The 11,311-nt window shown below is 42.4% G+C and overlaps 2 protein-coding genes across 2 annotated transcripts in view; one reads left to right on the top strand and one right to left on the bottom strand.

Annotated features, from left to right (window-relative positions):
• MCPH1 (microcephalin 1) overlaps window positions 1–11,311 on the bottom strand; it is a 222,558-nt gene that overhangs the window by 98,397 nt on the left and 112,850 nt on the right. The gene's annotated exons all lie outside the window — the stretch shown is intronic.
• Window positions 1–11,311, top strand: part of ANGPT2 (angiopoietin 2) — a 54,675-nt gene that overhangs the window by 28,588 nt on the left and 14,776 nt on the right. The window contains exons 3-5 of the mRNA XM_019652698.1: window positions 2,092–2,213; window positions 6,837–7,069; window positions 9,444–9,571. Of these exons, the coding sequence (XP_019508243.1) occupies window positions 2,092–2,213; window positions 6,837–7,069; window positions 9,444–9,571 (483 nt within the window). The remainder of the gene's footprint in view (window positions 1–2,091; window positions 2,214–6,836; window positions 7,070–9,443; window positions 9,572–11,311) is intronic.

Raw genomic sequence — 11,311 nt, 5'->3', positions numbered from 1 at the left:
AGAGAGAGAGAGAGAGAGAGAGAGAGAGAGAGAGAGAGAGAGAGAAGAGATTGATTGATTTACTTGTAAACAATTCCCATGACATATTATTCTGATTCACTACTTCAGCTAAAAGGACCAAGTAATACCAGACATGAGCCAGGAGGTGGGAAAAACCATAAACCATCCAACTATTGTAAGACCACATAGAGATGGTACAGTTTAGGAAAAATATAAACATTTTACACAATGGATCACAAGGTACTGAAAATCCTGAGAGGTAATAAAAGCTAAAAATGAAAAGATACAAAAAATTTAAAGTATGTGTATCAGTATAGCGATAGTCAATTATGAAAATTAGTAATGATTAAATGACATTTCCACCTTTTAATAGTAAAACTGGTGGGCAACAGGCTCATCCAAAAATGTCCCAGAAGTATAATATTTCTTATATTTTCAGATAACAGTAATAAAGAAGTATAAGATGCAGAGCAATGATGAAAACCTCCCCTACATCCTGTGTTAAGTCAGACTTACTAGCATTTAATGAGATTTTGGTTGGGTCACATGATTTTAAAAAAAGCTATTGTGAACCTAGGTATCATATGGTGTAGCATAACAGGCAAACGGGAAGATGGCTGGAAAGAAAGCAGCCTATAATGTCCAATGAAACACATTAAAATGGCTGAATCTAAACAAGGGTATCAAGGGACCAAATTACATGCCCAATCTACTTAAGGCATTTGCAGAGCAGTAACGACACTAAATAGGTTTAAATCCAAACATAAAAATTCCTGATTAGAAGCAAGCTTCTTCTAGCCTGTCAGAGACTATTAAACTGGACAATGGCTGGAGGTCTGAGATCCGGGAGACAACAGACAACAGACAACCGCCTGACTTCAGTAACTTGGGACAGTCGCCTGCAACTGGAGGTCTTCAGAAAAGTGATGGACAGACAGTGCGACTGGTCCTGGGCCAGTCAGGGCCGATGAGCCACCCTCCCACCTCTCCCCCACTGTGCTCATTTTATAGCCCCAGGAATTAAACGGAAGCCCCAAGTTCCCAGCTCCCTTTAGCAATAGCCAACACAGAATGTCTGGGCCCAAAGAGGGAGTCCAAATCGCTATTCCAGGTGTTACTGTTAGAACGCAGCCCTTCTTTGGCCAGTGACTTTATTCACCCACAGGAATGTGTTCACAGCGTGAACTCATCCAGCTATGACTAAGGACTGGACTGTCCCGAACCGGCACGGTGGGGCCAGGCCAGGCCTTTTATGAATGGCAGACCCGGAGCAAACAATGCTTCTCTCAAGGACCCTTATTCCTGGGCAACAGTTCTGCCTCGCACTTACGCGTGACATCACATCCTGAATAACCATGCCACAGAGGATGTGAGTAATGGCTTCTTCCTGCTACAAGGCAGCCAAACGTGAAAGAATGTGTCCCAGAGCTGTTGGAACACAATGGGAACAGCAACACTGCACATGGCATGTGTCAGATAGGCCCTCGTGGCATAACTGAGCTCCTACATCACCCTGACATGTGACGGCTTCCTAGATGGCCGATAGGATGTTCACAATAGGAAAAAGAGAAATGGAAAAGACAAATAAGTAAGAGGCTAAACAGGTGAGTACAAACTAGGAAATGCAAGGCTAAAAATGAGCTGTTTTTATAGAAGTGTGTGACTTCTGACCATGTCGTCTGCTGACAAACAATATGAGAACAACATTCTGTTTTGAGCTGAGGCAGAACCTTTGTGCATTTATTGACAATTTCTGATACGTTAAATATGACCATTTTACACACCCACATCTCATTACATGTAAAGATAGGACAAAACATGGCGGAAAAAGACACTGTATTACTTGACACAAACACCATTGTCCATACCTCTTAAACACTTTCCAAAATAAAGACATGGTGAAAAAAAACATTTAAACACACTCTGATATAATCCAGGAAATCAAGACTTTTCTGCTAATGAAAAATGTGCCAAAATAAGATACTTGGGTAAATACATAATGCTTAGTTATGTTTTCCTATAATTTAGGTAACTTAATTAAAAGAAAGTTATGTCTAATGTTAAAAGTGATAAATATTTTGTTACATTTAGGTATTAAATCAGACAACAAGACTCGAACTGCAGCTTCTGGAACATTCCCTTTCTACAAACAAATTGGAAAAACAGATTTTGGATCAGACCAGTGAAATAAACAAACTGCAAGATAAGAACAGGTAATGAAAGAAGAAAAAAATTTATAATCCAGTATTGCACACTTTCTAGATACAAAAGCCTATTTCATGACTATCAATTGTAAGCATGGCTTCCAAAATGCCAGATTTCTTAAAGTACAGCTCCAGGATCAGAAACTTTGTGAGAGGTGGCAGGGAGAGGGTTTGGAGAAAAATACTGAACCAGCATGGCCCTGCTAACACGGTCCTCAATTCTGGTTTTCATTCTCTGGTCCCTGAAAGATTCACTTACGGTAACCATCCTCTATCTGTGCCTCAATATCGGGTAAGTTAATCTATGAAAAAATACCGCCCTGGTGTGGAGTAGAAGTTACACCAGCCTAAGCATTTTAATATTATTAACTTTACCAACTTTCTTTGCCTCTGGGAACTTGTTTTTTTCCAATGCAAAACGACCTAGAGCAGGAAAATTACACTTATATTGTAAACCAATGTCTGCTTCATCATTCAATATTTACTCCTAAAACACAGGATAAAGTAAAAACAAAAGTTAATATTAAATGTCATGATAATAATATTTAAATGAAATGTAGAATAGTCCCAAGAAAACCAATATGAAAACAAAACTTACGGCTGATCGATAGGGATTGTCTTCATAGGTTTATTCCCATTGAGGCCATGCAAAGATAACTGTCTTCACATCCCTGGGGTGCTATTTCCTTATTTCTAATCAGGACATGTATATATGACATGGAGAACAGTCAAACAACAACATACTCTTTCTATTTCACATTTAAATAATTTCAGTTAAATAATTCTTTACTCTTAAGCAAAAATGACATTAAGCTTACTGTCTTGTAATCATTCTTTTCTGCTAATCAAGTACTAAACTGAAAGAATTCTTTCTGTTTGGGCACCAATTTTAACTCATTCTTAATTTAGGGCTCCAAAATACAAATACATTTTTAATCCAAATATTTTTGTTCAATGTTTCAATTTTTCTCTTCTGCATAGTAATAAAAGTTTGAGACCAGTAAGTGAGCTATAACAATATCTCAAATGTGATTTTGCTAAAATGGTCTTATTTAATGATGCATTCTTCAATACGCTACAGTCGTGTTGGGGACACATGGGCGCTGGCTGCCTACTTTTGTCACTTGCCTGTAATGCCTGGAAGAAACTTAGGATATCTCTGGCTTGTTGAACACGCCCCAGTATTAAACACTGTTCCCTCTTTAGCTATGTAGTTTAGTACGCTACAATGCTAACATTCTCAGTTAAATAAGTCAGGTATGTTACCCAAGTATCATCTTTGTAAATATTTGTCAAATCATATTGCTCTTGGCCTTGAAAACTGTGAATCGTATTCCCGAGTTCAGACACACTGCTTGGTATTTTCACTGACTACAAGCTAACTTGGTTATCTACAGTCAGCTTGAATCGCTTTAAAATACAATCAATGACTTTTCACTAAATTTTTTTCCTCATCCATGATTTGGTGAAATTTCTTTGTATGTTAAAGCTTTACAATGTCTAAAATAGTGCTTCCGCCCACACTGAAGCTTCCTGTATTTCCTGGTTATTCTTCCTTATATGCTCCTTCACATTTTTTTCAACTTAAATGCTACACATTTCCCCCAATTTAATCTACACTGACCAATAATGTACTTTTCCAATAATTTGAATCCACTTCTGTATGAATAAAATTTAAACATCGCATTTTCTTCATAAAAGCTCCTTGTCAAACACAACTCACAAACTAAAATGTTACGTGACTTTATACTCTGGACTGCAAATTTCCAGCTCAGCCTGGAACTAAGAACTGTTTCAGAAGGACCTGCCATAGTACAGACACTGAAAGGTACAGCTTCTATCAGCTGACTTGTCATAAAAACCACACGTAACTAATCTGTACCTGCAGGAAGAACCTCTTTTTAGCAGCTGCAGAAACAATACTCTCTCGTAACAAACATGTATTGAAATGACAACAATAAAATTTTTTTTTCATCAACAATGGTAAAGAAGTAAAAATAAGAAAATTGTGCTGATGATTTTAAATCTTTCGATCAGTTTGACATGCTGTTTTCAGGTGCCATAAACCTGGACTAGATTAAGATTTCCTTGGCAAGAACATCATTATAAAATTGTGTGAATGTGTTGCCCATTTGACTAACTGTATTTTAAATTATCTTCTATAATTCTCCCAAAGTGCAATTGCTTTTGTCATGGGATAGTGTCAAACAAAGGCAAAGGGCTTATCAGGGTCACCGTTTTTCCGAAAACTGTCACAGCACTCTTAGATTCACCAGCTGAAGTTGCAAGTTACTGTGGGTCTTTTTTCATCTTATTCTTTTTCTAAAAATAAACGATTAATTTAGGGGCTACTTGTACCAGTTAAATTAAACTGTGATTACTGGTAGAGTGATTATTGTTATTGGAAGGTGCTGCCACTGCCACTGTCCCCTCCTGAGAGAGGCAACCAAAGCTCCTGATTCAGCCTGGATATTTCTGCCAACACAGGATAGTTCCCCACACTTCTGATGAGTTATATTTGTTTACAGTTATGCTGTACCTGAGTCCAACTTCTATGGTGATGATCAAATTGATCACCTTGTATCAGAAAACCGAACAAGATGCTAATGCGCCGAACTTCCAACAATGCAGGCCTTCCCCTCGCCACTTGCTTTCCCCACCACCTCGCACTATGGACCATGGTGCTTGTTGCTTTGTGCAAAGTTCTTGCTATGAATTTACACTATTCACATCTGTTCCATTCCATTTACATCCGACCCTTGAACAACTCAGGGGTTAGGGGTGCAGGATCCCCAAAGAGGGGAAAATCCGAGTATTAACTTTTGATTCCCGAAGAGCTTAACTGCCCCCAGTATCTGTGGGAGATTGGTTCCCTGACTCCCTGCAGCTACCCAAAGCCACTGCTGCTCAAGTCCCCTGTGTAAAATGGAGCAGATCGGTGCGTGCGGCCAGCCCGCTGCAGCACAGACTCCCAAACACTGTGGGAAACATACAGGTATTTATGGAAAAAATCCGTGTATAAGTGAATCCACAGTTCAAATCCATGTTGTTCAAAGGTCGACTGTGTTTAATTTCCTTTCATTAAAGAAACACTAACTGCAACGCACTAAGTTGATTTCACAAGCCAGTCACGGATCCCGATCTGCATTTTGCAAACTTGCTCTAGAATCTGAGCTTCGACGCCAGTGGTCTGTGCTTCTGTGCTTGTTTCATGTGCTCCTCTCAGAGCTGGTGTCATTTGGGAGACCCGAGGCTGGGCTGGACTCTCTAGTTCACACTGTATTCCGCGTTAAGATGAAATTTTTTAGATCAGGGAGTGACTGCCCTCTACAGCTATACTGGTATAATTTGGTGAGGATAAAAACAAAGTTTAAAAAAAAAAGTCTCTCTCTCTGAGTGTTCACTGGGTCACGTGACTGTCGCATCTTTCTTTGATGCCTCCTCAGAGAATATTAAAGACAACAAAAGGTAGTTGGATAACAAATTTCAGCAGTAACATTTTAAAGGCAGTCTAGATTCATGATTTAAAAATGCCCCATGTATTTGATGTGGGTTGTTTAGGTCAGGTATTGCAGGAGTATTTCCAAAGCACATTACCTGGATTCTCACAGTACTAGAAATGATTTTAGGTAGAAAACAGAATATACCTTTATTTTTAGGTTACCTTCTGCTTATGGTAAGTCACCTTGGTTTTTAAATTAATGAAAGTGATATACAACTTAAAAAAACGAGGTAGCAGATATCGAGAAAAATATGAAGACGACAGTTGAAAGTGGCTTTGGTAAAACTGATGACAGTCAGATATAAATGGCTGCATCACAGTAATTGATTATTTACTGACTTGGTAGATTGACAGTATACTCACTGTCCTATACGGATTTACAATGGCCATTGGGCCAGGATAAATTTAAAAGCTGCAACTGAATTTCTAATAGCTATTAATACTGAATGTTAACACTTCAAGGTAAGACCTTTAATGGGTAGTCAGTTCCTTAGCTAAGTAATGCTGTTCACAGGGTTAAATATTCAGAAAATGTCACTGCTCCCCAAAAGGCCTATGAGACTTAGATTATTTGAACTAAAAGGTTCCTTGGAGATCATCTAATCCAATGCCTTCATTTTAGCTGGAGGTTTATTTCTATAGGTAGATATTCACCTAGCTAGATACACACCAGAATCCACAGAGCAGGCAGCCTGCCCAGGTAACACAGGCGGTGACGTGAGGGGAGGTGCTTGGACCTGGGCTCTTTCCACTCGCCCACACGTGCTCCCAACGCCAAGGGCACCTTCTCATGATCACAGTCCTCTTCAGTGAAGCCTGGTCTTCAGACTCACTCCATGTGAGAACCATACGTTCTCAATGGGGACGTTTCTCCTCGTATCCACATCCCATCTATGTCATAACTACCTATCTACCGTAGGCAAATTTCAGGGCTTCTTCAGGGCTGTGGCAGCCTCTTGCTTCTTTGTAACTCCTCTGACATCTTCACAGAGGGCCTTGGAGAAGCAGAAACCCACGGCCGTGTAAATGATTGCATAGGATTATGAGGCTGATTGGATGTGTATAAAGCCCTTGGCCTTGAGGGTATCCAGAACACCCTTCACCAACTAATGACCATCTCCCTTTACAAGTTTCCTAGAAAAGAAAGTCCTAGACATGGAAGACAAGCACGTCGTTCAGCTTCAGTCCATAAAAGAAGAGAAAGACCAGCTGCAGGTGTTAGTATCCAAGCAAAATTCCATCATTGAAGAGCTAGAGAAGCAACTGGTGACGGCCACAGTGAACAACTCAGCCCTCCAGAAGCAGCAGCATGACCTGATGGAGACCGTGCACAACTTACTGACCATGATGTCCACGTCGGGCTGTAAGTGCACTTTGCCTATCACCTTATGTACAGTCACTGAAACCCAAAATTCTACAAAAAGAATAACCCTCGTCTTTCAGAAAAAGGCACTATTTCTCTTACATCTTTGATATGAAAGCTTTATAGGGTCTTGATACAAAACCGGTTAAGAACAAAGGAGGAACGGAAGGGGAGGAGGGACATATATTATATATATATATATATATATATATATATATATATATGTGTGTGTGTGTGTGTGTGTATATATATATATATATATATATATTTTTTTTTTTTTAAAGATTTTTATTGGGGGAATTGGGGAATGGGAACAGCGCTGGGGAATCGGGGAAGGGGAACAGACAAGTTGCTGTCCTTTTGCTCTTCACTGTAGTTGTGGAGGACATTGCTTCACTGGCCCAAGTTGGCACCATCGTTGCGCTCTTCTCTGGCAAGGCAGATCAGTCGCCGGCTTCTGGACGGCCGTTCACTGCGGCTGCTGGCCGCTCACGCTGGCTGCTGGCTACACACGGTAGCCCATGGCAACCCACTGCCACAGGGACTGCAGCCTACACCGTCGCTGGCAACTCACGGCAGCCCAGCTCCAGGTTGAGCTGTTGTTCAGCATCTTAGCTGTAGAGGGCAGTGTCACTGGCCCTCATATGTGGGATCCGAACCGGGCCCTCTGGCGTCCCAAGCCAGTTCTTAACCATCGCGCCACTCGGCCGGCCCAAGGAGGGACATATATTGATACTAATTAATTATTAGGAGGCCAAACACCCCAAACATACTTTTGATTCATGGGCATCAAGAGCCTCCGTTGAGGTAACTCCATCATTAAATGGATCCACGAGGCTGGGCATGTTCATTTCTTACGTGGGAAAAACAATCTTGGACCCACAGGATTTTGTGAAGATTAAATGAAATACTCCTTGCAGAAACTGGCATAAAGTTGGCATGCGAGGAATGCTGGCTCCCTTCTCTACCACGTCCTTAAATGTGTTTTGCTCTGTTACTATTTTGTTTCCACTTTGCTTATGTTGGATGGAAGGAGGGCTGCATCTTTGGTCATTAGAGATGTGACATGCGATTGTTGTGGCATTTGTATTTAAGTTTTTTCCTTAAACAAATTAGATCTAGTTCTTACTGTGGTTCATCTCATAATATCCTTTCAACTTGTATCCTTTGACACAGATACACTTTCCACATGAATCATGTTGAGATAGTCATCACTCCACAAGAAATGTGTTCTTACACTTTCCTTGTCATGCAGTTATCCCAATTTTAATAGAAACACTTAAACAAGGTTTCTACGTAAACAAGGAAACAAACAAAGAAAAACAGTAGCACAATCCTGATGCTAAGTGGCAGGTTTCACACCGGGTTGCCAGTTTGCCATATGCGCCTTCCAACTAGAGTTTCACTCTTATAATTTGGACAAAGCATATTCTTTTTAGCTCCAAAGAAAAATAAAGACAATCATCTGACATAACACGGTGGGACCAAGACAGTGTGAGGTGTTAGCTCTGATGTGCCGAAGTAGAGAGAATCACGTAGCTCAGATCCTGGCAGGAAAAGTGAGCAGAGAGCAGAAGCAGAAGAGGCTTTCACCTCCCCCACCACCTGTGACACCCACACTTGCCCATCCAGGGACCTGTGGTGGGCAGGTGTCTGAATGAAATACAGATGAATACTGGGAAGGACACACACACACACACACACACACACACACGCAGGAATGTGCACACACACAAACAGGATTGGGAAGTCTCAATATTGAATCCTGAAAGAATTTCAGAGTCCTAGAATTTTTAGATTTAGATGAAGAATTTCAAAGACATGGATACATAAATGTCAGGTTCCACTTTAATACAAACTATTATGGGATAGTTGCTAGAATCCAAATACCAAATGTCTTCATCTAATAGTCTAAAGAAATGTATAACGACCTGGCCTCAGACATATAAAAAGAAAGGGAAAAATACAGCCACGGCCTCGACAGGACAATGGCTAACGCGCTAAGCACTGCAGCCACTGCCGAGGTGACGCTGTTTTTAGGTCCGTTCTTTTTTTATTCTTCTGCAATAACTTTATCTAATTCTATTCAAGATGGAAGATTTTTTTTAAAGTGCTAGTTTATTAGAGCTGATTGGAAAGTACTTGCATTAATGTAGCTGATGATGGATTACTGGTAACAAAACCACCTTTCAGGATTAATACAAAACAGGCTGAACAGGTAACTTTTTGGCAAGGATAAAAAGCCAGCCTCTCCTTGTTTATTTCCCGTAAGGATTCAAATGTAAGGCAGCGCGCCACATGAGTGCATCTCGAAATAATCGCCTTTTACTTTTCATGAACTCCGTTTCAACGCCTTCCTGTTTTCTAAACGCAGCTAAAAGCTCCTTGGTGACTAAGGAAGAACCGATCATCTTCCGAGACTGCGCGGAAGCCTTCAAGTCAGGCCTCACCACCAGCGGCCTCTACACGCTGCGGTTCCCCAACTCCACGGAGGAGGTGAAGGTAAGGCGCACCGGCTGCGGACGCGGGGGCACCGTGCACAGTCCACGCGCCCGGCTGCTGCCCGGCTGCCCTCCAAGCAGAGCAGCACACGGCCCCCGGGTGCCCCCGGCCTGCGCTGTGGCCCGGGCTCCACGTCCAGGCTCTGCGCGTCGCCGACGCGGGAGCACCTCATTCTGTCTCACGGACACGCTCCTCGCAGCGGCCTAACCGCGCGGGCTGCCAGGAGTCTCCCTTCAAATGGGAGGCCCATTTCACCAACGTTAAAGCACGTATCTTGCAATCCCGGAGTTTGAGTAACCACAGTTTGTCCTTCAATCGTTATGTCAAGTGACAGTGGTATTCCACCCTAGAGCACAGGGTGCAACAGTCCTCGAGACTTGAGGCGACCACGGGGCTTTGAGGGCACAGGTGGTTTGCACACGTTTCCACACAGCAGGAAAGACACCTGCACGCAGCAGTAGGGGGTTAACGGGAGGAACGCTTTCCCCTGCTTTGTCAAAGTGGAGCTGGCTTTTGGACCATCAGTGCAAACGCCAACACACTGACCGGAACGCCAACACACTGACCGGCGAGAACGGCGTGCTGTTACTATGGAAACAGCTTCCACCTTGTGGAAGGCTCTAAGGACCCCCAGGCGCCCGCAGGCTGCACCCCGACGACGGCTAGGCTGGGCTCTTCTTACCCCGTGTAACGGAGGCGGGGACGCTTGAAAGACACCAAGCGGGGGCTTCTTCAAGGCGTAGGCTCCATGCTGTGCGGGCGGGGAGCCTGCGGTGGGGGCGGCTAGTCCGCAGCGCTGAGCGCGCAGGGCTCCTCAGGGCGCTCTCAGAGGTGTGACAGCCAAAAAAAAAATACTTCCCCAGGGGATACTTCAAGGTGGCTTCACTTAGAGGTTTGATAAGGTGGAATAATATTACGTGAGAATTAGTTACGTAAGCACTGGATGACTGTATGTGGTAAATGTCTGTAAATAAGTTGGCATCTAACTGTAAAAGCAGCTGCACACTGAATATAAACACAGAAAAAGGCACCTGATACTGTATCAAAACGGACATTTTAGAGACTCCTGGAAATATCTCCTTGATTTGGCATTATTCTCAGCAGAATAATAAAGCAAAACACTTTAAAAATAAAAGCATTAAGGGTTTAAAGACATAGCAACATGTACCATGATTATGAACTTAAAAGACAAATATTGTGTTACTCAAGATTATACTTTCCAAAGAAATCTAATTTATTCATGCTGCGTTAAATCAACCTTGAAAATCACTTAATGTCCCTAGCGTCCTAGAAGCAGTGCGTTAGGGGGAGAAAAAAACCCCAAACTGTCTGTTGTAGATGAAAAAGTAATGAATAGACTCTGTGCTAACCCTTTCAACTCCCTTTGCAATATGGTTTTCATGACAGTTCTTTGTATGCTGTTGTCTGTTACCAGGTGTAGGTCTCTCCTTCGCACAGAGACAGCAGGGCCAAGAGTGACATGAGGAGAACAGAGAACAGGGGCAAAATGTGAACGCTACTGATACAATCCCAGGGCAGTGGCGAGCTGTGCAGTCCCATCCTGCTGCTGTATCCATGTTTTCCTGACTCATGCCATGTCCCCATCCCAGGCGTTGGATCAGCTCAGTGGCCCTACTGAAATGTTCTGCAGGAAGATGAAAATACAGAGGACTCTGGGATGATAGGAGTCTCAGGTCATGGGAGCAACGTTAGGATTTACATTGCTTTTAACATTCGCAG

This window comes from Hipposideros armiger, unplaced genomic scaffold (genome assembly GCF_001890085.2).
Source record: "Hipposideros armiger isolate ML-2016 unplaced genomic scaffold, ASM189008v1 scaffold_185, whole genome shotgun sequence".
NCBI lineage: Eukaryota > Metazoa > Chordata > Mammalia > Chiroptera > Hipposideridae > Hipposideros > Hipposideros armiger.
Note: the sequence above shows the minus strand (reverse complement) of the source record. Positions and strands in the feature narration are given on the sequence as shown.